At 51.0% G+C, this 20,442-nt stretch overlaps 2 protein-coding genes across 3 annotated transcripts; both read right to left on the bottom strand.

Moving 5' to 3' along the window:
- Window positions 1-2,262: 2,262 nt before the first annotated feature.
- Window positions 2,263-5,061, bottom strand: TPI1 (triosephosphate isomerase 1). Its single transcript, XM_059493820.1, has 7 exons — window positions 4,805-5,061; window positions 3,993-4,116; window positions 3,834-3,918; window positions 3,575-3,707; window positions 3,380-3,465; window positions 3,101-3,188; window positions 2,263-2,826 (listed from the first exon to the last, which is right to left on the bottom strand). The coding sequence occupies exons 1-7, from the start codon at window positions 4,914-4,916 to the stop codon at window positions 2,708-2,710; spliced, it is 747 nt and encodes a 248-aa protein (XP_059349803.1). The 5' UTR covers window positions 4,917-5,061; the 3' UTR covers window positions 2,263-2,707.
- Window positions 5,062-5,617: 556 nt separating this feature from the next.
- USP5 (ubiquitin specific peptidase 5) lies at window positions 5,618-20,431 on the bottom strand. 2 transcript variants are annotated; one of them, XM_059493818.1, is made up of 20 exons: window positions 20,296-20,431; window positions 18,748-18,873; window positions 18,384-18,450; window positions 15,488-15,621; window positions 15,021-15,166; window positions 13,956-14,140; window positions 13,292-13,386; window positions 12,591-12,784; window positions 12,367-12,438; window positions 11,060-11,141; window positions 10,733-10,858; window positions 10,153-10,306; window positions 9,595-9,769; window positions 8,183-8,271; window positions 7,797-7,988; window positions 7,123-7,266; window positions 6,827-6,972; window positions 6,589-6,742; window positions 5,895-5,979; window positions 5,618-5,728 (listed from the first exon to the last, which is right to left on the bottom strand). In XM_059493818.1, exons 1-20 carry the CDS (start codon window positions 20,401-20,403, stop codon window positions 5,635-5,637), a joined length of 2,568 nt encoding a protein of 855 aa, XP_059349801.1. In that variant the 5' UTR covers window positions 20,404-20,431; the 3' UTR covers window positions 5,618-5,634. The 2 variants fall into 2 exon arrangements, with proteins under 2 accessions (XP_059349801.1, XP_059349802.1); XM_059493819.1 differs by having other exon boundaries at window positions 7,866-7,988.
- Between the last annotated feature and the right edge of the window lie 11 nt (window positions 20,432-20,442).

Here is a 20,442-nt window from a genome sequence, read left to right as displayed (position 1 = left end):
GGCCCACACACCCTCAGAGGAGCACAGGGTGACGATGGCAGGAGGGGGAGCCCCAGCAGCACCCACCAGGCTGCTTCCAGGCCCATCCCAGGAGCATCAGCCCAATAAAGGCCCATTTCGAGGGGCACAGGAGCACAGTGGCGGGTGGGAACCCAAATGAAGGACTCAGAGAAAGGAACACCCTGTCCAGCCCCATCCCGGGAGCCTCAGCCCCAAAGCACCTTTAGGATTAGGGGTGCAGCTGTCTGCAGGGGTGTGGGACACAGGATGAGATGCAGGGGAAGAGCATTGGGGGATTGCACAGGACTCATCAGGGAGTGGTTAGGGCAGGAACCAGGGGTGATCTAGGGCACACAGAGACACAAATATAGCATACAGGAATAAAAAGGGCCAGTCATGCGTCAATGGTTTGTGATGATTTGTCCACGTCCTGCACCTGATCCAGGTCTTCTCATTAAACTCCTTTTGCACTTTGCCCTGCGTGAGGAACTCGTGGTCAGAGCACCACAGGGAGCTGCTGCTGGGGGCTGGAGAGGCTGGGATTGAGGGGCAGCCCCTGGGCACTGCCTGAGCCCAGCTGCTGGAAGGAGACACCCTGTACACATGTGTAAATACTGCTGTAATACACAGAGGCTCACTGGTGCACCTCTGTCCTGCTCAGCTGGAGCAGAGAGTGGGATGAGGCTGCCACTGCTGAGTGGGAGGGCTCTGTGTGGATGGATGTGTGTGGCAAGCCAGGGCCATGTTTAAGTGCAATATATTCAAAATCACAGAATATTCCGAGTTCAAAGGGATACCCACAAGGACCATTGAGTCCAACATGTGTGTGTGGTGCCTTCTGGGAATACAAGCTCAGCCTGGCTATTGTTTGGGGCTGAGGATGCGGAGCCATCGCAGCCTCTCTCAGGCTGTCACATCTGGCACAGTGCATTTTTCTCCAACAGCAACCTGTTTAACAGCCAACCACTACAATTTGCTGTGAGGATCTGGCAGTATTTCCACTCCAGAAAGCTGCAGTCCTGCCAGGAAGCAGACAAAAAGAAGAGAAACAAGATCTGGCACTCCTGCTGATATAGAAATTATTTTCCATGAGTTTATTCCTCATTAAATGAATGTTTTCATGCCCCTGCATTCTCTCAAAGCAGCAAGATCAATGCCCAGCTCCCATCTGTTTTCTTCTATGTAGGTCACTCTCCTGGGCTCTTGTGCTGTGGGCAGGCATGGGCAGGAGCTGACAGCAGAGCTGCAGCCGCTGGCCCAGCCCTGAGTGATTGTACCCAGTCCCTGCAGCCTTAGGAGCACCGTGTGCCCCTGCTGCATCACTGCTGCTCTGGTCTGGGTGACCCAACAGCCCCAGACTACAGCCACAGCCCAGCAGCCTCACAAACACGTGCTCTGGTTGAAGAAAACAGTTTTCAGATTTTTTTTTGCCTTTGAATTATCCTCCTCCTTTCTTCATCACTCCATAACATACAGAGCAGGGAGCTGCCACCTCCTTGCTGCTGTCAGGCTCCTCCTTCTCAGACCACCTGATATCCTAGGAAGGCGATCCCTCCCATGCAGCTGGGCAGCAGGAAAGTCTCCCAGCAGCAGTAGGGCACGGGTCCCCACAGCATCAGGCTTTTCCCTCCTTGCTCCTCAGCTCCAGCCCCTTATCCCTCAGGTGATGCTGGCACTAGCAGCTGGAACACTGCCCATAGGCTCCCAAGGATGCACCGCCTCACAAACAAGCTCCTCCTTGTGAGGCACTGCTTTTTCATCATCCTCAGTACTACCAAAAAAAACCCAGCAGCTGGGAAGTGACATCAAGTCTTGCTTCCTCACCCACCAGCACATGGCTGAAAGCAGGCAGCAAGCACTGCCCCAACACAGGGCCTAAGCAAAATCCTTCCCTGCAGAGACTGAGCTGCTCCACTCTACATGTAAAGAGCAAAGTCAATTACCAGTCCTTACAGGCAAAGAGCAGGGATGAGCACATTACTGAGCCTGCCAGGGAAGAGTGGCTCACTGGTGGAGCAGCCAGGTGCTCCAGCAGCCACTGGAACAGACACAGATATATCAGAATCACCACAGGCCCAAAGAAGAGCTGTTATATGACAGAAGCAAGATGCAGGCAGAACCTGTGCAGTGCCTACTGGGGTAACGGTGGCTTCTCAGGAAAAAGCCCACAAAACCCTCTCTGCAACCAGCCACCTCCACAAGCACTAAGTTCTTTACACTGCTTGTCCCCGAGATGCTTCCAAATAAGATCCAGGACACACCTTTGCTTTTTCTGTTTTTCATTTATTGTTCAGTACGGGACACAGGTGAGGTAAGACATCTCACAAGGATCTAAGCTGACAGGTTCCTTGCTGATGGAGCTGAGGGATGCAAGACTGTGGTTCCTTTTCCTCCCCGCAGCACCAGCGGCCCCCTCTCCCTGCAGGGCTGCAGGGAAAGGGAGAGATACTGGCCAGGTGGGCTGTGGGCTCTGAACAGGTCAGGGGGAAACTGAGGGTTCAGCTCAGCCAGGAGACTGCCAAGACTCTGCTGAGACAGCTCCTGCTAACAGGACTCTGACGTGGTGGGGGTGGTTAGCAGAACATCTACAACAATGACTGTGGAGGGGGAAAGCCTCGGGGAGGCCTCCGTACTGAGACGTGTGCAACAAAAGGTCCCTTCTTGCTTCCATTTCTTAACCACAAGGGACAGCTCCTCATGGGGTGCTTCAGTGTTTGGCATTGATAATATCCACGAACTCTGGCTTGAGAGAAGCTCCACCAACAAGGAAGCCATCCACATCGTGCTGAGAGGCCAGCTCCTTACAGTTGCTGCCAGTGACAGAGCCTAAGGAGGGAGCAGTGGTTTAAGGTCAGATGTGCCAGCTCTAGGAAAACAGAGCCAGGGCAAAGGCAGGACTGGCAAGGTACCAGCCACCTCCTGCAGACAGCAAGCCTGTCTCCCATTTATCCAAGCAAGCTACCCAGACAAGCTAGAAGGTGATTCTTTATGTTCTCAAAGTCAAGAGTTTCCTTGCCAGGGATAAATGATGTACAACTGCCGCAACAGGTAGAGAAACTAAGCACTTCCTGCCCTGGAAAGTCGCTCCAGACTCACTTACCTCCATAGATAATCCTAGTTGACTGAGCAACAGCATCAGACACATGGCTTTTCAGCCACCCCCGCAGCTTCTCATGAACTTCCTGAGCCTGCAATACAACACAGGAGTCACACTGAGGCCTGAGCCATGCTACACACAGTTCCCTTCCAAAGACAAGGGAACAGATATTCTCTAAGTCACTAAGAATTCTCCAGGAGATTCTCACTAAGAATCTTCAGGAAGGTTTCCTAAGGGGGAAGGGTCAGTTGCTCATTTAATCAGCCACCTCTCCACTCATACCTGTTGGGGAGTTGCAGTTTTACCAGTTCCAATAGCCCAGACTGGCTCATAGGCAAGCACCACTTTACCCCAGTCCTTCACATTATCTAGGGAAGAGGAAGAAGGTAGAGGTGAGCACAATACCCCCATACTAGGAAGAACAAAGCTGGGAAGTGGCTAAACAAACCCAAACCAACCATTTATTTTTCCCCTTACCAGCAATAGCCTTGGTCTGTTCAAAAACCACCTTCTCTGTTATGCCAGCTTCTCTCTCATCCAGCTTCTCTCCAATACAGGCAATGACTCCAAGGCCCTCAGCCAGAGCATGAGCCACCTTCTGCCCAATCAGCTGGGAATGGAAAAGAAACAAGGCAGCCAATAAAACAGGCTGGAGGTCTGTTATAATTGCTCAGTTTGCCAGTCTTTGCAGACCCATCTTAGCAGGACCGTGTCTCCATTCTATGAGGGCACTCACCTCATCAGACTCTCCAAAAACATGCCTTCGCTCTGAGTGGCCTAGGATCACCCATGCAGCTCCAATATCCTTGATCATCGCTGGGCTGGGGAGAAAGGAGATGACTCACTGGAGGAAATTCACATCCCAGAGGCACCCTGACTTGACTCCGTGGCTCACCTGATCTCTCCTGTGAAAGCTCCCTTTGGTACCTTGTAACAGTTCTGTGCTGCCACGCCAATCTTTGCATCGAGCTTCTGACGGGCAAAGTCTAGGTAGATGGAGGGGGCTCCACAAACCACCTCTGCAAGGCAAAGCACCTTGTTACCCTTGTGCCAGGAGAAGGGAAGAAACTACCCGGCCACTGATCCCGGCCCCAAGAGGTCATCCCTCTCTCTTGGGAAGGCACAGCCCGCCCCTCCTCACTGACATTTGGGGGCCCCTCTGCCACAGGACAATCCCTGCTATCGGATAACTCAGCAGCAGGGATGAAAGCCCTTTCCAGGGGCTGGACACGCGATACAGGGCCGACGGCCAGGTCACTGGGGTCCCTTGGAAAGTGCCCACATAAAAGATCGGGCGAGAATCCCACCCTGCAGCCCGGGCCTGGCCGAACCGGGAAGAGCCGGGTTGTGCCTGGGTTCTAACCGGGCACGGCGGCGGGGCGGGGGCAGCGCAGCCCGGCTGCAGCGCGGCGCTGCGAGAGCCCCGCTCCCAGGTGCGGGGGCCAGGCCGAGGGAGGCGCGGGGTCCCGGGACCGCGGGGTCTGCGGGGATCGGCCGGGGGCGCCCCGGGGGTCGGCCGCACGTGGCGGCCGGGCCTGCGGGAACCCGGATCCGGTTTCGTGGGTATATTTAGCGCCGCTGCCGCGGGGTTATATTTAGGCCCCCGCCGCCCTCTGACATTTGCCGCTCCCCCGCCCGGGCCCGGGCCCGGTCCCCGGCTCGGCAGGGCCGTGTGGGACGTGCGCTACGTGCGGGCCGCGCCCTCACCGGTGTCGGCGGAGAGCTTGGCGCTGTTCAGCGTGTGGATGAGGTCGCCCAGGCTCTTCTTGTCGCCGTTCATCTTCCAGTTGCCCCCCACGAAGAACTTCCTGTGCGCCATGGCGGGAACGAGCGGGAGCGGGGCCGGCACCGGAGGAGACGCGAAGGTCAGCGACGGCGGCGCGAGAGGCGACCGGCGCCCCTTTATAGGCTGGCGGCGGCCGAGGCCCCGCCCCCCGCGTGCCCCGCCCCAGACCACGCCCCGCGGCGGAGCCCTGCCCACTGCCCCACCCGCGCTCCCGCGGCCGGCGGGGTCAGAGCGGAGCCAGGACGGTATTTCGATTTTTATTTTGTCCCTCGTGTATTTTGGCATGGCAAGGGCACACAGGGGGAAGCGCTGCTCGTGGCCCGCCTTGCTGCTCGCCCCACGCCCCCGCCCGACAGGGCGGGCTGGAGGAACCCCCCCCCCATTCACAAGCCACACGTACACACAAGCCCCCTCCTCTTCTTCCGGACAGCAAGGAGGTGGCATCATCCCACCAAGCAGCGAAGCACTAGGGCTGTGTGTCACGGGGGTGAGGACAGTGAGGACATTTCCTATAGAAACAGATATTCCCAACCCCCCAAACCCCCTTCACTCTTGTCCACAGGGGCTCCAGCCCCCAGACGATTAGTCAGTGAACTCTTGTCTCCCCGTGTCTCCACAGAGAGGCCGTGAAGGGACTGGGGAAAGGAGCAGGGACGAGAAGGACCCTGCTCCCACCCTCACTGCCCCCACCCCTTTTCCCCCCCACACCTTCAGCCCACTCTCCCCCCGCCACACACAGCAAGAGGATGTTCTAGCTGGGAATCCGCTGGTAGAAGTAGATGTAGCCCAGGTCCTTGGGGGGCTTCTCAGAAGCACAGACTTTCTGGTCGTTGTAGATCACCCACCTGCAACAGGCACAAGAGGAGCTCAGGAATGCCATTCCATGGCTAAGACACAACTTGATTGCACTCACCTGCTCTCAGCCCCAGCCCCCCAAGACCTCTAAGGAAATGGGGCAGGATGGGGATTTAAACCAGTCCCTCAGTTCCCTTACACTGTGGAAAAGCTTACCTGCCATCTTTCTTGATGTGACAAACATAATGTCCGCACATAGTTGAAGTGCCCATGTGGCTGATGAAGGCAAACAGCTGATATTCTTGAAAGAAGGAGGGAAGAGAGGATTGTCAGGGAAAGAGGAAAGATGTCTTACTCCCTAACACCCTGTGCCAGGCCCCTTCTAGAGAAGGATCCCTGAAGGAAGCTTTGCTGGGTAATAATTTAGAACTTGATCCCCATCAAGTGTGACTGTGAGTGCTCTTAAGGCCAAGCATACAGGGAAATAGGAGATGCTAACTTCCATTTAGCCTTCTCCCAACTTTTTATTTGGGCCATGGGTAAGGCAGGGACTTCACCTCCCTACAGCATCCAGCAGCACTGACACAAATCCTGCTTTTTGCAGTGGGAACCAAAAGAGCAAAAAAAGCCTCCCAGCACCACTGGATAAAAGCAGCACAGCCCCTCCTGTCTTTCACTTGATGGCACTTCCCCAACCTCTTTCTTACTGGCTTCCATGTAATCATCCAGCCTGAAGGGTCTAGAATACTTTGCCATTCCTTCCCTCTTCCTCCCTGCTTCCACCTCTACAACCAGACCAGCTCTGCAATACCTGCTGCTGCTAAAACCTGCAGTACTGCATGGATCAGGAACGACAAAAAAATGTTGAGTTTGCAACCCAAAATCCCCATTCCTCTGGCTTGGAACTCACTTCCAGGCCCATCGCGCACTTTGGGACCCACAGGGACGGATTCAGAGATGGACTCGGCTGCCGAGCGCCCCTCTGAGATATCCATAGCAGCTTCTGCATCGAGGTCATCAATGTGACTGAAGATCCAATCCACAGCACGCTCCAGACTGTTGTTCTGGAAGGAAAAAGAAGACAGTGACCTTGGGAATTCCTGTTCCTGGGAAAATCCTTGCGCTCTGATGTCGCCCGTGCCTCTCACCGTGGCTCTAAGCGCTTTCATCGCCTGGTCCCGGGAGAAGCCCATGGAGACAATGGTGGCCACACTGTCTTCTGAAGGAGGGTCTGGGCAGGCAATAGTTGACCCTGGCCCACTGGACCCAGGGAGAACTAATGGGTTAGCAAAGTCTGCAGCAGGAAACACAACACAGCTCAGAGTACTCAGATCTCTACAAGAGGGGACAGCCCAAGTCCAAACTACTTCAGTTTTCCACTGTGGTAGTAGGACACAAGAATAGCCCAGAGGCAGTAAGCCTCACCACGGCCATGGCCTCGTACCTGGATCGTCCATATGTGACATGACCCAGTTCATGGCCGCCTCAACCCCACTGTTCCCTGTGTAATACACGGCTTTGCGGCAGGCATCCATGGGAAAGCCCATTTCCACTAGCTGGATAATCACCGACTCGTCCAGCATGGGTGCTGTGGGGAGACACACGTTAGAGCCACCCACTCCCACCCATCCCTGCTGGCTCCATTTCATCTCGTGTCACACAGCCTCCAAAGCCACCACTTCCTAGCTTTATTTCACACCAAGTTCCATCTCTTGGCTCTTCTCAGCCACCTTTCTTCTTCAGTCTCACACACAGGCAAAAAACAAAATTATTCAACCCAGGAACTCAGGAGCACTGGCTCTTCCGCAGGCTCTGAACCCGACCTACTGCTGTGGTTTGTGAAAATTAAATACCGCTATCAGTTAAATTGTGTATAAATCCCAGCTCTGCCTCCTCTAAATGCACTGGACATGCCACCCCATCTTGCACAGAACAGGAATCAACAAACCCCCTTGCATAACACCCTTGCATAACAGGCATGCAAGGGAGGCAGCTGGCAATCGCTGACAAAAGGACAGGGAAAGCCTGAGCAAGTGGGAAACTGCTAGCATGGGACACAAGGCAAGGAGAGCAAGGAAATGAGTCAGGCATCAGGAAGAGAGGAGGAGAATCACTAACATGTCGGAGAGGAGAAGTGAGGGGAGCAGAAGGAGTCGTCGTCCTCGTTGCCATAGAACCCCAGGCTACCTTTGGGCTCATCTGGTGTCACCAGTGGGGGTGCGATGTCTGGCATTTCCTCTTCTCCTTCCTGCAGCCCCGTTCCCTGCAGTGCAGAGATATCCAGCTCCTCTGGCATTTCAATGGAAACATCTGCAAGATATGGTCTTACTCAGCCTCCATGCAGAGGCAGAAACAAAGGACTTGGCTGGGAGATCTGGAAGGGTAAGTCCCTGGGGTGCCTGCAGCAACTTTTGGGATAGCTACTTTCCTCCTAGCAGTAATGACCACAATATCCATATGTGACTCCCAGTGCCTATATTCTCTGTACTTCTCATCCTTCTTACCGAGCTTTTTGGGCACCCAGTCCAGACCGAAAGTGAACTTCTTGATCTGGATGACCAGATAATCTGGGAAAGAGGCAAACCGCGTCGTTCTGGAAGAGACACGGAACATTTTTAAACACCTTGTCAGCAGAGACTGAGGGCATCTAGCTGATGCAAGAAATCAGTGAGTAGGACAGAGACATGTCCTGAGCAAGTTGGGGGATATTCCTGTCTGTGCAGCTTGTCTGTGCTGAGCTTAAAGCTCCTCAAATACAGAACCATTTCTAAGGCAGAAGTCCTAACAAGATGAGATGGAATGCAGATCTTGGAGATAAGAAAAAATAGTACATATTCTCTACCTTCCAATCTTGTATTTTACAAGCCTGGTCAGATTTTGTTTAATTCAAGTCTAACCCTTAAGGAATGTAGTGGAAATAACACCTTCTATTAGACCAACAGATACACCTGCAGGAACTGTCAAGAGCACTTTTTTGGATATGAAACAGAAGCAGTGAATTTTAATAAGTTAACTAAATTTGATTAAATATTATTTAGTTAGACAATTTGAGAGAGAAACTGTCTGGAAGCTATGAAACAGAGGGGAACATTTGTGAAGGAAAAAGCACCTGTAAGTAAGACAGATACTCATTACCAGGTGATAATTGCAATGTACTGTAGAACTAAATTAAGTGACAGTAAAGTGTTTCAATACAACTCAGAAAAAATTAAAACAAAATGTTACTTTTCAGTGTGATGTTTGTTTATAGTAGCTATTGCTTAATAATGGAGTATTTGTTTAATAATTAAATTAATTAATTACCCCATTAATAATGGAGTATAGAAAAGCACTTCCAACTGATGACTTTCATTGCAAAAGAACACTCAGCATCACAGCAGAAAGCTGCTTACATTTGTAGTCTTGTCACTTCAATTTTGCACTGTTGCATGTGCTACAGGCAGTGAGAAAAACTAAAGCTGTTTTTAAAACCTTGCTACTAGCATTTAAACTAGCATTCTTTTGAAGAACTCGTGCATCTGTTACACTCAGTGTTCTGCTCAAATCTTCAGAGTTAAAAACTTGAAGAAATTTTAGAGATAGTGCAAGATCAGCGTCATCATACAGTCAGTACAGATTTCAAAGCTAAATTTTAAATTTACAGTAAAAGATACTATTTTCTGAAATATCACTGTGTTCTCGTAGCCTCTCAGCAACTGAAATCTGATGGCTAGGACTTCACTAGCACTGCTGTTCTGCCTACTGAGGGTAACATCCAGCACTGATGGACTGATCCCCTCTCTGCTTCAGTGTTCTATGGACCCAGGGTGTGGAGGACTACAAAGCTTCAATAATGTTCTTCCTCCAGGCCACTACAAGAGGTCCCCAGAGATGCAGCTATGGCCAGCTCATCACAGCTTAGCTGGGACACACTTACTTGAGAGCCACAGACTTGGCCTGCAAGGCTGTGCTCCAGAAATCATCCACCTGCTCTGGAGCTCCATAGGCCTCTAGGCAGGAGCTGAAAGGCACCTTGGCTCGCACCAGCTCAGGCAGTGGCTGCTTCTCCTCCTCTGCCTGCCTCTTCTTCTCCTCATACTCCAGCAGCTCATCTAAAGAATAAAGCAGGGGAGTCAAGGACCACTTCTAGGTAACTACAAAGTGACTGGTGTAAGCTACAGCCAGGGGCAGAGCAGGCCATAGATACAGGCCATGGAGAACGGAGCACAGCTTCCAGAGCACAGTTCTGCTACTGCAGTCACTCCTGCTGTGCTGCTGAATCACAGCCCAGCTTGTGGTGGCTAAGGGAAAGGCTCTAGAGGGACATCACTGTGTCACACCACCTCTGAAGATATCAGCCTGATCCCACAAAAGCAGGAGAAGGACCTGGCCTCAGAAGTAGCAAAGTCCCTCTTTCATTTAAGGAGTTCCGTAAGAATAGTACAATACACAAACCTAGGGCTTGCTACTGTTGCAGTGTTGGCACATTACTGACCTTTGTTGAGTGCAGCATCCATGGGCACAGGCAGCTGCATAATGTAGTCCACACGCTGGGTATATTTCACCTTTTCTGTGGCCAGGCACTTCAGCTTCTCCTCCACCAGAAAACGGAAGACCTCATTAGGGTTCTCCGAGCTGCGGCAGTTCCTCTGAAGGAGGAGAAATCAGAATGACAGATGTAATAGTAGAATGGCACAAAAAATGATCTGCAGTACCAGTGATGTCACACAGCACATGGCTGAAGAGTAGTCACTTCTGTACCCAGTACCCTGGAAAAGACACCAAAGAGGAAACTTAAAGCCAGCTTCTGTGCTCCAGGAAGCCATGGCATTCCTGCTCCTAGAGAAGAAACTTTACACCTCCAGCTGTGCCACTCCCAAAAAGGATTTCTCCATGGAATCAGCCCTGAAAACATGGCCAAGCACCCCTCCTTCTCACCGTGGCAGGTGCTAGACAGCCCATTTCCCTGTGTTCTCTCCCTCTCTCTGCTTTGACTGCCAGCTTCTCACCTCTTGCTATGGGAAGAAAATCAAGCTGGACTTTTCCATGATTTGCCAGACAGACTCAACCATTACCTCCACCATGTTGATGAAGTGCAGAAAGAATTCCTGGGCATCCTGCTGTCGGTTAGTGGAAAATTCTGGGTGCCCCTTTCCAATGAGGGACTTGAACATGCGTGGAGCAATGCCATTTTGCATACCCTGCAAAGAACAATGTGGAAGAAGGTGGTCATAATTTGCCAAGCATGTGTCCTGGCATGTAGCACTCTACTCTTAGCCATGCTTTTCTTCAGGTGACAGGCCTTGCAAGAAGCCCCAGCACATGTTTTCAGAAAGAAGACGTGGCATACACAATACCTCATGCAACACATGCATCAAGAGGATGCGATGTCCAAGCCTCACCTTCTGATCAGGCTGCTGCTCCCCATCTGCTGAAGCTGGCCTTGAATACTCCCCAGAAAGCAGTCCATGGCCCAGTTTGGCTCTGGAAGGACAAAGTCCTGTCAGTATCAATGTTTCTTCAATCTCACATGCTCCAGGAGCCACATCAACCCATCCAACTTTAAGACTGCCATGGGATGTCAGTCTCACAGATAACAGCTCTGTCTGCTGCACCAGGCAAGATTATCTTATCATGGTCTGCTCTCTCTGGCCCCTGGAGACATCACTGACTTCAAAGTTACCAGGGCTTTAGGGTGCTGATCTCCACCACTGCTTGCACACTGAGCAGAACAAGAAGGAACAGCTGGTGCTGAGCCACAGAGCAGCTGTGCAAGAGCCAAGCTGAGCTGCAGCCTGACGGGGGAACAGAGCAGTGTCTGACCGTGCAGGAGACAACAGGGCACAGAGAAATTGTCTGAGCCAAAAATAGCACTGCTCTGAGCAGACTGGTCACGTTTTCCCAGAGGAAAGATTGACTGCATCAGGCACTTAATGGACAACAGTGTGTGTTCAGTGATTTACTCCTATGCCCAGAGCCTCCTGCTATTCCATTTCACTCCAGTCCTTCCCCATCACTATTGCCATATTGCCATTTGTCTGGAACCAAACGTTACCAATTCCTCCCTTTGCCCAAGCAATCACCTTTCTGGCTGTCTCACCTTAATCCCCTCTCAGTGAACACCTGACTCCAGGCTGCCCAAATTTAGAATCCTCCTGTACCACTGAACTCCTTGTCCACAAATGCCACCTTCCATTCCTCCACCCCAAACTTCCACATGCTTGTATGAGAGCAGCTGCAGCACAGACTAGACGTACTTGAAATGCAACCCCCTCCCAAATCTTGTTTTCCTCCTTCTGCATACTCTCCTGCACAGTACCTCTTGAGGGAAGCCTTTTTAGGCATACATAAGTTATCTAGTGAGAATAAAGCTGTCAAAACCTATGTATCCCTTTACAATCTCCCTCCATTGAAGAGAGCAAGCCCCTTTTAACTGTTATGCAGAGAGAAGCTGCCTCCCAGAAATCCCCCCAAACATAATACATTTCAGAGTCTCTCATGAACACAGGGTACACTCTGTCCTCTCCATCTAGGGCATTCAGCTGAACTTCCTTGGCTTAGATCCTCATTCATCATTGAGGATCAGTGTCTCTGGTGACAGGCAAGGAAAGAGAGGTGAGGCTTGAGGGAGAACCCTGGAGCAAAGGAGCACAGAGGGGATGCATCCAGGCAGTCTGAGCCTTCCTTCTCTCACCAAAATTCTACGTACACTTGTGTGCTGAAGTCCTGTGTGGGGTCCGAAGGTGCACTTTGGAATATCTTCTCCAGCTTGTCCACATACCTGCAGAGCAAAACAGAGCAATCTAAGGGATAAGCAGCTTCCTCTGGTAAAGATGCAGTTCTGAGCATGATTACTGCCACAAAAGCACCCAGCCCGAGGGGACCTTTGTACTGATCCCAGACTAGTGGAAAGGAGTGATTAAGCTCACTTACTTTCTCTGGAAGTCTGGGATACTGAACAGCACCTGCATCACAGAATTGAGGTAGCAACTGTTGCCCAGGTTACGGATACCAGTGTACCCAGGCCCATAGAGGGGCTTGAGCTGAACACCAGACTCCTGGATGAGCTCCCACTCGCCAATGCGCTGGTTCATGTCTATTTCCAGTTCTGTCATCGTCTTGTCTGTCTGCAGAGGGAAAGAACAGGAAAATCCTCAAAGAGGGCTCAAGGCAACATCAGAGGTGTGAAAAGGGCAATGCTGTAGAGAACAGAGTCAATCCATTCTGGTTTATTCTGTACGTAGAGGAGGAAGAAACAAGAGTTGTTTCCATATATATGAACACCTGAGACAGAAAGAGGAAGGAAAAGCAATATGGGAGAAATCTGAACCATTCCCTAGAAAGAGGCATGGAAACCACACACTAACAAAAAAAGCTCAGCACCTGAGAGCCTCCCTGCCCGCAGTACTGACACATAACCCCAGGGAAATAATCCTGAGGGACATGAAAGTAAAGCAAAACAGGCAATCAAGGAAGAGAGGCAGACGAGACAACTCTGTGTGTGACAAAAAAACCCAGAGTTTCTTGACCAGGAATGGTTCTGCATAGCCACAGAAACCTGGAATCTTGCAAAGACATTTCAGAGCTGCTTCTCTCTCCCTCTGGGCCTATGGAGGACACCACTTCCTCCTCACCTTCTGCATCTTGAGCATGTCAATCCCGAAGTGTGCCAGGTGTTCTGCCAGGTTGGGATCCAACACCATGTCATCCTCATCATAGGAGTAGACATCTATGCAGGAAAACAGAAAAAAAAGGAACTTATAATGGCCTGTGATCTTAAATTCACAGCTGGATAAAGAAAGCGCTCAGAACTGGGAGTTTTGACAAACTGAGCCATTGGACTTTCTGCCCTTTCTCAGCAGAATAACATTAACAGACAGAATGGTGTTCTAAATCCTCCTAAACATGTGACAAGACAACTTTGTCACTGATCAGGGTACAGAGGTACACTTATGCCAGGAGTAATGAAAGTGGGTTACTGTGCCATATACTCTCCGCTCAGGATTTGAACACACAATTCTTTGATGAACACCCCAGAACAGAAAATCAAATGGCAACCTGGATAACTATTCTAAAAGCTCCCAATTACAAGGGAGGGGCAGAGGAAGGCAAGGCTTTTTTATCAGCTCGTTCTTTGCCTCACACAAGCAGCAGGTCAGAGAGGCAAAGTTCACAGTGGGATGACACTGCGTGCTCCAGGTCAAAAGATGGCCAACACCACCCTGATACCTGCAGGAGATCTGCGTCAGCCTGAGAGGTGCCTGGCCTCCCTAAGCCTGGGAGGAGCCCCGTTCTCACCAGCCCCATCAGGAGTGATTGTTCCCAGTTTCACAGCCAGAGGGTAGCCGGTTTCTCGGTAGTGCTCGACCGCGTGGTTGTTGCCGCCGCTGCCATCGAAGTAGCGCCGACCGCAGAGGATGGCTCCGTCGGTCATGTTCAGCCACAGGTTCTCCTTCATGTCACACTTGCTGCACTTCCAGCCACTATTGACAAGGAACACAGAAAAAGAGATCAGAGGGAAAACATCTGGGTTCTACCTCCCAAGCCCTCACCATTGCTGCCCCCTGCAATATCCGTAAGTGATCTCATTCCTCTTCTACTACAGAACACTGAGAATCCTGACATACCCTAGTGTGCCATCTCCTCTGAATCTACTGTGACAAGGTGTCAGGACCCAGGACATCCCTCTGGCTGTCCAGAGACCCTGGCACAGAGCCCAAAATGCCTCTGGTTTTTATTGTAACTCGTGGAGCAAGTTACCAACCTTAGATGAAGATCTGCAAGCCATGACAAATTAAGTAGAATGACAGTGAATTTATCACAAGGTGAAAAAGTAGATTTTGGGGTTTTTTAGAATTGAGGTTCAGGGGGCAAGATGGAGGAATCTGGGTATGTCCTGTCTTTCTCCTTCTTCTTCTTGGCCTTCATCTTCTGCTGTGATGTTTAGACTGGTTTAGAGTAGAAGCTCACTGTCTAACATAGGTGATAGGTATTGGAAAGTAATTGTAAACATTGTATATGTAGTTTTTAGTATAAAGACATAACACCACCCCAGGGGCAGGCAGAATGCCTCAGACCGTCTTGATGAGCAGACCTTGGCAGGTCAAGAGAAAGAATTTTATAGCTAAGATACAATAAACAACCTTGAGACCAAGAAATGAAGAGCCCTGACTCCTTCTTCAACTGCTGGGCTGGGAAAAGAGATTTTCTAACGTATCTCAGGGTCACTCTGACCAGCTAGAGTCCCCAACAACAAGGCACACACAAGGGCACTCTCAAAAGAAGCCTCATCTGCTGCTGCAGCCCAGCACAGGAGAAGGGCCTGGGACAGAGTGACACAGCAAGTTCCAGCACTATGCTCACCACGGTGGGATGCGGACGTCGTTCTGAAGCTGGTGCAGGGAAAAAGCGTGCTTGGAAACACGGCGAACCTCCCCATCCCAGGCCTGCACCTCCTGCTTCCGTGAGGCTGAGTCTGCTGTCAGGATGGCCTCGATCGCACTGGCAATCTGCAACCAGGACAGCAGGAGAAAATATGAAGGGCTGGCCTACCAGGGTAAGGGCACAAGAAGCATCCAGTGCCACAGCACTCCACATTTAGGGAAGTTGGCTGGGACTTTTGGGAGCCTCAGTCACACACAAGGCAGAACTCTGTAATATACATATATATACATTATATATATACAGCACTGTGCAAGTGCAGAGCAATTCTGGTGACTGCCAGCTGAGACTTCACAGCAGCTCTGCAGGATCCCTTACAGGGCAGTTTCCTTCTCTGTAATGGTACATTTCCTCATCAACAGTAACCACAGCCCTCCAGCCAAACATACCCTGTCTTTGACCATGTCTGGTAGTCCCTCCAGCCCATCACGTGGAATATCCAAATGGTCCGGCAAAATCACTATTTTTACATCTTCGTCATATTCAAACTTTTCTTCTGTGATGTCAAATCCACCTTCTACACCTACAAGAAGAAAAATCATTGTGGTAACAGGTGAAACCAAAGAGCTTGGAAAGCTTCTTTCCCCGCAGCTTACATGAAATAAGACACTATGACTAAGACAATGATCTAAACCAGCGATCCACAATCTTTCTTCCACTTCTGGATCCCAGAGCTTCTGCTGGTGCTGTGGACTTCACAGGAACAATTACAAGCCTAGTGACAATAGATTTTGTTTTTCCCAGCTCTTTTTACAGATGCTTAAAAACAATCTCCAGGCTCTGGCTACAAGCAGGAAGAAAACCAAACTTCCTCTAGAGAGGCACTGGCCAGAAGAGAGCCGTGATAAAGCGTGGGTGTTCAACCTTAACCAGAATACTCAAGAGAATGAATGGAGATGTGCATGAAGAGATCATCTTGTAAGCCAGGGCAAAGGTCAGGTCTCTCAGCATATTTAAGAAGTCTGCCTCTCTTTCTTGCCTTTTCCAGAAAGGATAGTCTAGAGTCCTGCACTCAAGCAAGAAGAACCAGGAGCTCCTCTGGAACCAGAACATCCAGAATTGCAGAAAAAGTCTGAGCAGAGGTACAGTGATAGTGGTTTCTATGTCCACCTAGCTGTGCTCTCCAGAGGTTGCACCAGAAACTGGAGATCCATACAGAAAAGGTTATTTGCCAGTTGTACACAGTCATCATGGACGCCCACCAAAACATTTGCAGTTTCTGCAGATTCCCTCACCTACAGTTTCTGGATTATATAGGTACTCAGAGGAAAAGCTTGGCCTTCTCTGTTCTGCACATATTCACATCCTACATCCCAAAAGGAAGCAGGCAGAAGACACATGGCTTATTAGCAGCCTAAACCCTCTGTGTTTTTAAACTGAATTTCATTTATTCCCGGAAAAATTGCACGCTGTGACTGCAATAATCTCTGCAACAAATATCTGAACATCTGCAGCTGCAACAAATCTCTGAAGGGAAGAAAAGCTTTTGCTGCTCAGTGCCTCTGCCTCAAGAATCCTGTGTGCAACACAGTTCTGATAATCACTACTGTATTTCCCTAAAACATTCTTGTCAGAAATATCCAGTCCCATGACATCTCCTGCAACTCTCTCCTTAGATACCTACAATTTTTACACTATGCACAAACTGCTATGTATGAACACAATGATTTGAGAAAACAGTTACCAGCATAATGCAACAACATACCTAGATAATCCTCTTCTGTGCCTCCAGCACAGCCTAGAGATTTCCTGTCACCACTTCACAGAGTAAACCAATACACAACCCTCCAGGGCATTACACAATTTCTGAACCCTAAACAAACTAAACCAGACTGGTGAGGTCCCCTCAGGTGGTTTTGTGAACCTTCTGAGGCTCCAGATGAGGGTCTATAGGCACCAGCTTGCCCTGAGGTACACTGCCTCCCTTTCCATGGTGCTACCTAAGCACCACACACCACAAAAGTCCATCCACAAATGTGCAGGCATAGGAGGCAAGCACTGCAGATCTTTCATTGAGAAGGGAAAGTGGGGTACAGAGAGATCAAGGGCTACATTTTGTTCACAAATCTTTCTAGTACGTTAAAATATCTCCCGTGTCAGAATTTGCTATACCACCACAGTTCAGCTAAACCAAAGATAAAAAAACTTCTCTTCAACTTGAGACTATTGTCTCACAGGGCCAATACTTTCTTTTATTCTCTCCTGCTCCATTCACACCACTAAGCTGTTATCACAGGCAGGTATTTGCCAACCCAGTGACAACACTTGGTGAAAGACCTCTGTAGAATTCAGGGTGCAGAAATAACTCATAATGCAGACCAGGACTCATCTCTCCCAAAGCAGCACTGGTTATCTGAAGAAACAGAGACTCCACCCTCAATTTTGCTAGGAGTGATCTTTGGGGCTCTGTTCAGCTCACCAGCAAAACAGGGAGCAGCTGCCAGTCTTAATAGTGGTGTTTGTGCTCTGGCAGTAGACGAGTCACTGGGCGTCTACACCAGGAAAAAAGTGAGCCAAAATCAAGACATTCACAGTCCAGATTCTGGATTTCCCTCTAGTGGTCAGCTTCCAGCAAGCCAAGGACCTATTACTGCTACAAATGTTCCTGTTCTTTCCTTTATGTGTCTCCATAATGGCTCAAAAATTACCAGCTGAGACTGCTCCAAATAAGCAGTGTCTCCACTGATTGCCACGACAGCCCTCTCAGTCTGTGAAAGACAGTAATGGGAACACCAGCCTTGCTCTTCCAAAAAATTGAATATTTAAAGGATTTTTTATGTTTTAATGGTCATATGCATTTCCTCCAGTATCAGCCTTATAAAACCTAATGAACCAAAACACAGCATTTCTCATTAATTTCTTCACCATCTGTATCAATAATGCTAGTTCAATATCAGAGGAGTTTAAAAAATAGTTTATCTGCCATGACCTCCAAACTTATTTTTCTCAGACATAAATTTTCTCAAACTTACTTCAGCTCCACGCTGGGACATTGTCCTTAAGCAACAGTCCCAGTCTGGTGATCCCCACACCAAGCTGAGCCAGGCATGCAGGGTCATGGCAGAGGATAATAAACATATTTATACACGGAAAACAAGATGCAACTTTGGACACAACCACCACCTTAATGACTGTTCTACAGACACTGCTCACCCGAGCCACACTGGAAAACATGAAGTCTGAATTTGGCCAGGGATACTAGCCAAGAAGAGTAAAGCAGAAGAGGCAAACCAGGCAGCCCCTGGCTGAACACAGGGACCACACAGCACACAGCTGCTTCCTTACCAATGGCCAAGCGAGTTGGTTTCTTCCTCGGGGGGTCCCCAGCACTGGAGCTGGCGTCTTCTTCCTTCTGTGGCATTGAGAAGAAATAGGGAAATAAGAGTTAAGGGGACAGGCATGCTGTGGCAAGCCTTAGGGACTGAAATCAAGCTACTCTGAAAACAGAAGGAAACCAGGCAGAAACAACGTGGGCAATCCATACAACGACTCAGCACAAGCAGAACTGAAGCACTGGTGTCCCTCAGTTCACCAGGAAAAACAACAGCTGTATCTCAGGAGAGAAAACTCTGTATCTGATGGGATACACAGACACGGCCCAGCTCTCAATTTCAGAACAAGTTTGAGTGCATGTATTTTTATTTTTTACCGGTTTACGTGTTCTTTTGAGGTGCAGGTAGACCCGCTGGCCTGTTTTCTGATAGTGCTTTTCCACATACTGCTTCCCAAAGCCCAGGAACGTGTTCATGCAGATATACAAGCCGCCATCTGACTCCTGCAAGGAAGGACGGACAAAACTGAAGGGAGGTGGTGAGGAATGGCATTCCAGCTGCTAGGATAGGCATGGCAGACTAGTCATTATTCATTAAGTCATGGCAACAGCTCATTCCTACATAACAGTCACAAGTAGCTAGTAAGAAATGGGATGGTAAGCCCCAGCCTGGCTATCCCAGAAGAACAGGTACTCCTGTCATGATGATGTATTTGAAAAACTATTTGTGTGTTCATTTATGGCAGGATGCTACCAAATCAGGAAAGCCTGAGTTTCCATAAGAGTTTACCTTGTAAAAGGCCCCTAGCACACACAGTTTACAAGTTCAGAGCATGGTACAATCATTACCAGCAAAACTGTGGCACCCTCTCCAAACACATGACTCCCAGTGCCATAGGGAATGCTGCCAAGCTACAGTGTGAGGAAGGTTAACAGACCACTGTTTACTTTTGCTGTTGTGTTCAAAAGCCTGTAAGCAGCTCGGAAACAGATACAGAATGTGCCCCCACCATCCCATCAGCAGCTGGAAAACACCACACTCATTCAGCAGATACCCTTTGCAAACTGAAGGGGCAGAGGACCCAAATGCAGGGGCTGGAAAGGAGGGAAACCACTCAGAAGCTTTCAGAAGCTGCTGGGACTGAGACAGAGCAGGCAGCGCAGGGTCAGGCATCCCTGTGGAGCTCAGGGAGGGAAGAGGGCCAGGATGCCATGTACCCCTGCCCTGAAGGACCTGTATCTCAGCCCAGCACTGCGGGACGGGGCTCAGCCCGGACGAGCGCCCGCCAAGAGGCGCAAGGGGCACCTCGCCCTCCCGCTGCCTTCGCCGCCCCTTAGGCCGAGCGGGGAAAGCGGAGGAAGCGCAGGGATGTCAGCGGGGTGGAGATGGCTGGAGAAGGGACCACTGCCATCTTAATGACACAGCACCGCCTCGCCCCCCGCCCGCCGGGCCGGGCCGCGCGGCGAGGCCGGGGAGATGGCTCAGACCCGGGCAGGGCGGGACCCCCGGCCCGCCCCCCGCCGCCGAGGGCGGGCCCGGGACACGCCCAACCTCCCGCCCCCCGCTGGACTACAAGTCCAGGCGAACGCAGCACGGAGGGTTCGGGCCGGGGGCGCTCCCTCTCCAGGGGCTGCCGGCGGCCGGGCCCCGCTGATCGGGGTGAGCGCCCTGCCCACGCCCGCCCCGGCCCCCGAACTACAGCGCCCAGCGCACCGCGGGCGGGCGGGGCGCGCCGCGGGGCACGCCGGGCGTAGTAGTCCACCAGGGCCCTGCGCGCCACCCGGGAACGACCGCCGCGGCCACCGGGGAACCACAAATCCCGTGAGGCCACGCGCGGGCGGCGCCCCGGCTGGCGGCGGGGTGGGAGCCGGCCGCGGCGGGAGCAGCCCGGGCAAGCGGGCGGGCCGGCGGCGGGGCGCGCTTACCGGCGTGTCGAAGGAGAAGGCGCACTCGTCCTTGTGGACGCGGTCGCCGGCCTTGGGCACCCGGATGGACGGCAACACCGACAGCAGCGCCTCGCTCAGCTCCGCCATGACAGCGGCTCACCGCGGCACCGCCCACAACCCCGCCCC

This window comes from Ammospiza nelsoni, chromosome 2 (genome assembly GCF_027579445.1).
Source record: "Ammospiza nelsoni isolate bAmmNel1 chromosome 2, bAmmNel1.pri, whole genome shotgun sequence".
NCBI lineage: Eukaryota > Metazoa > Chordata > Aves > Passeriformes > Passerellidae > Ammospiza > Ammospiza nelsoni.
This window is presented reverse-complemented; position numbering and strand designations above follow the sequence as displayed.

Excerpts from the sequence above, each read along its gene's own strand:
- TPI1 (XM_059493820.1), bottom strand. The coding sequence starts at position 4,916 with ATGGCGCACAGGAAGTTCTTCGTGGGGGGCAACTGGAAGATGAACGGC. Across the intron at positions 4,117-4,804 it reads CAAGCTCTCCGCCGACACCG|AGGTGGTTTGTGGAGCCCCC; the intron begins GTGAGGGCGCGG and ends TTTGCCTTGCAG. Across the intron at positions 3,708-3,833 it reads TTTTTGGAGAGTCTGATGAG|CTGATTGGGCAGAAGGTGGC; the intron begins GTGAGTGCCCTC and ends TTCCATTCCCAG.
- USP5 (XM_059493818.1), bottom strand. The coding sequence starts at position 20,403 with ATGGCGGAGCTGAGCGAGGCGCTGCTGTCGGTGTTGCCGTCCATCCGG. Across the intron at positions 18,451-18,747 it reads TCAAAAGAACACGTAAACCG|AAGGAAGAAGACGCCAGCTC; the intron begins GTAAAAAATAAA and ends TCAATGCCACAG. Across the intron at positions 9,770-10,152 it reads GGATGCTGCACTCAACAAAG|ATGAGCTGCTGGAGTATGAG; the intron begins GTCAGTAATGTG and ends TTTATTCTTTAG.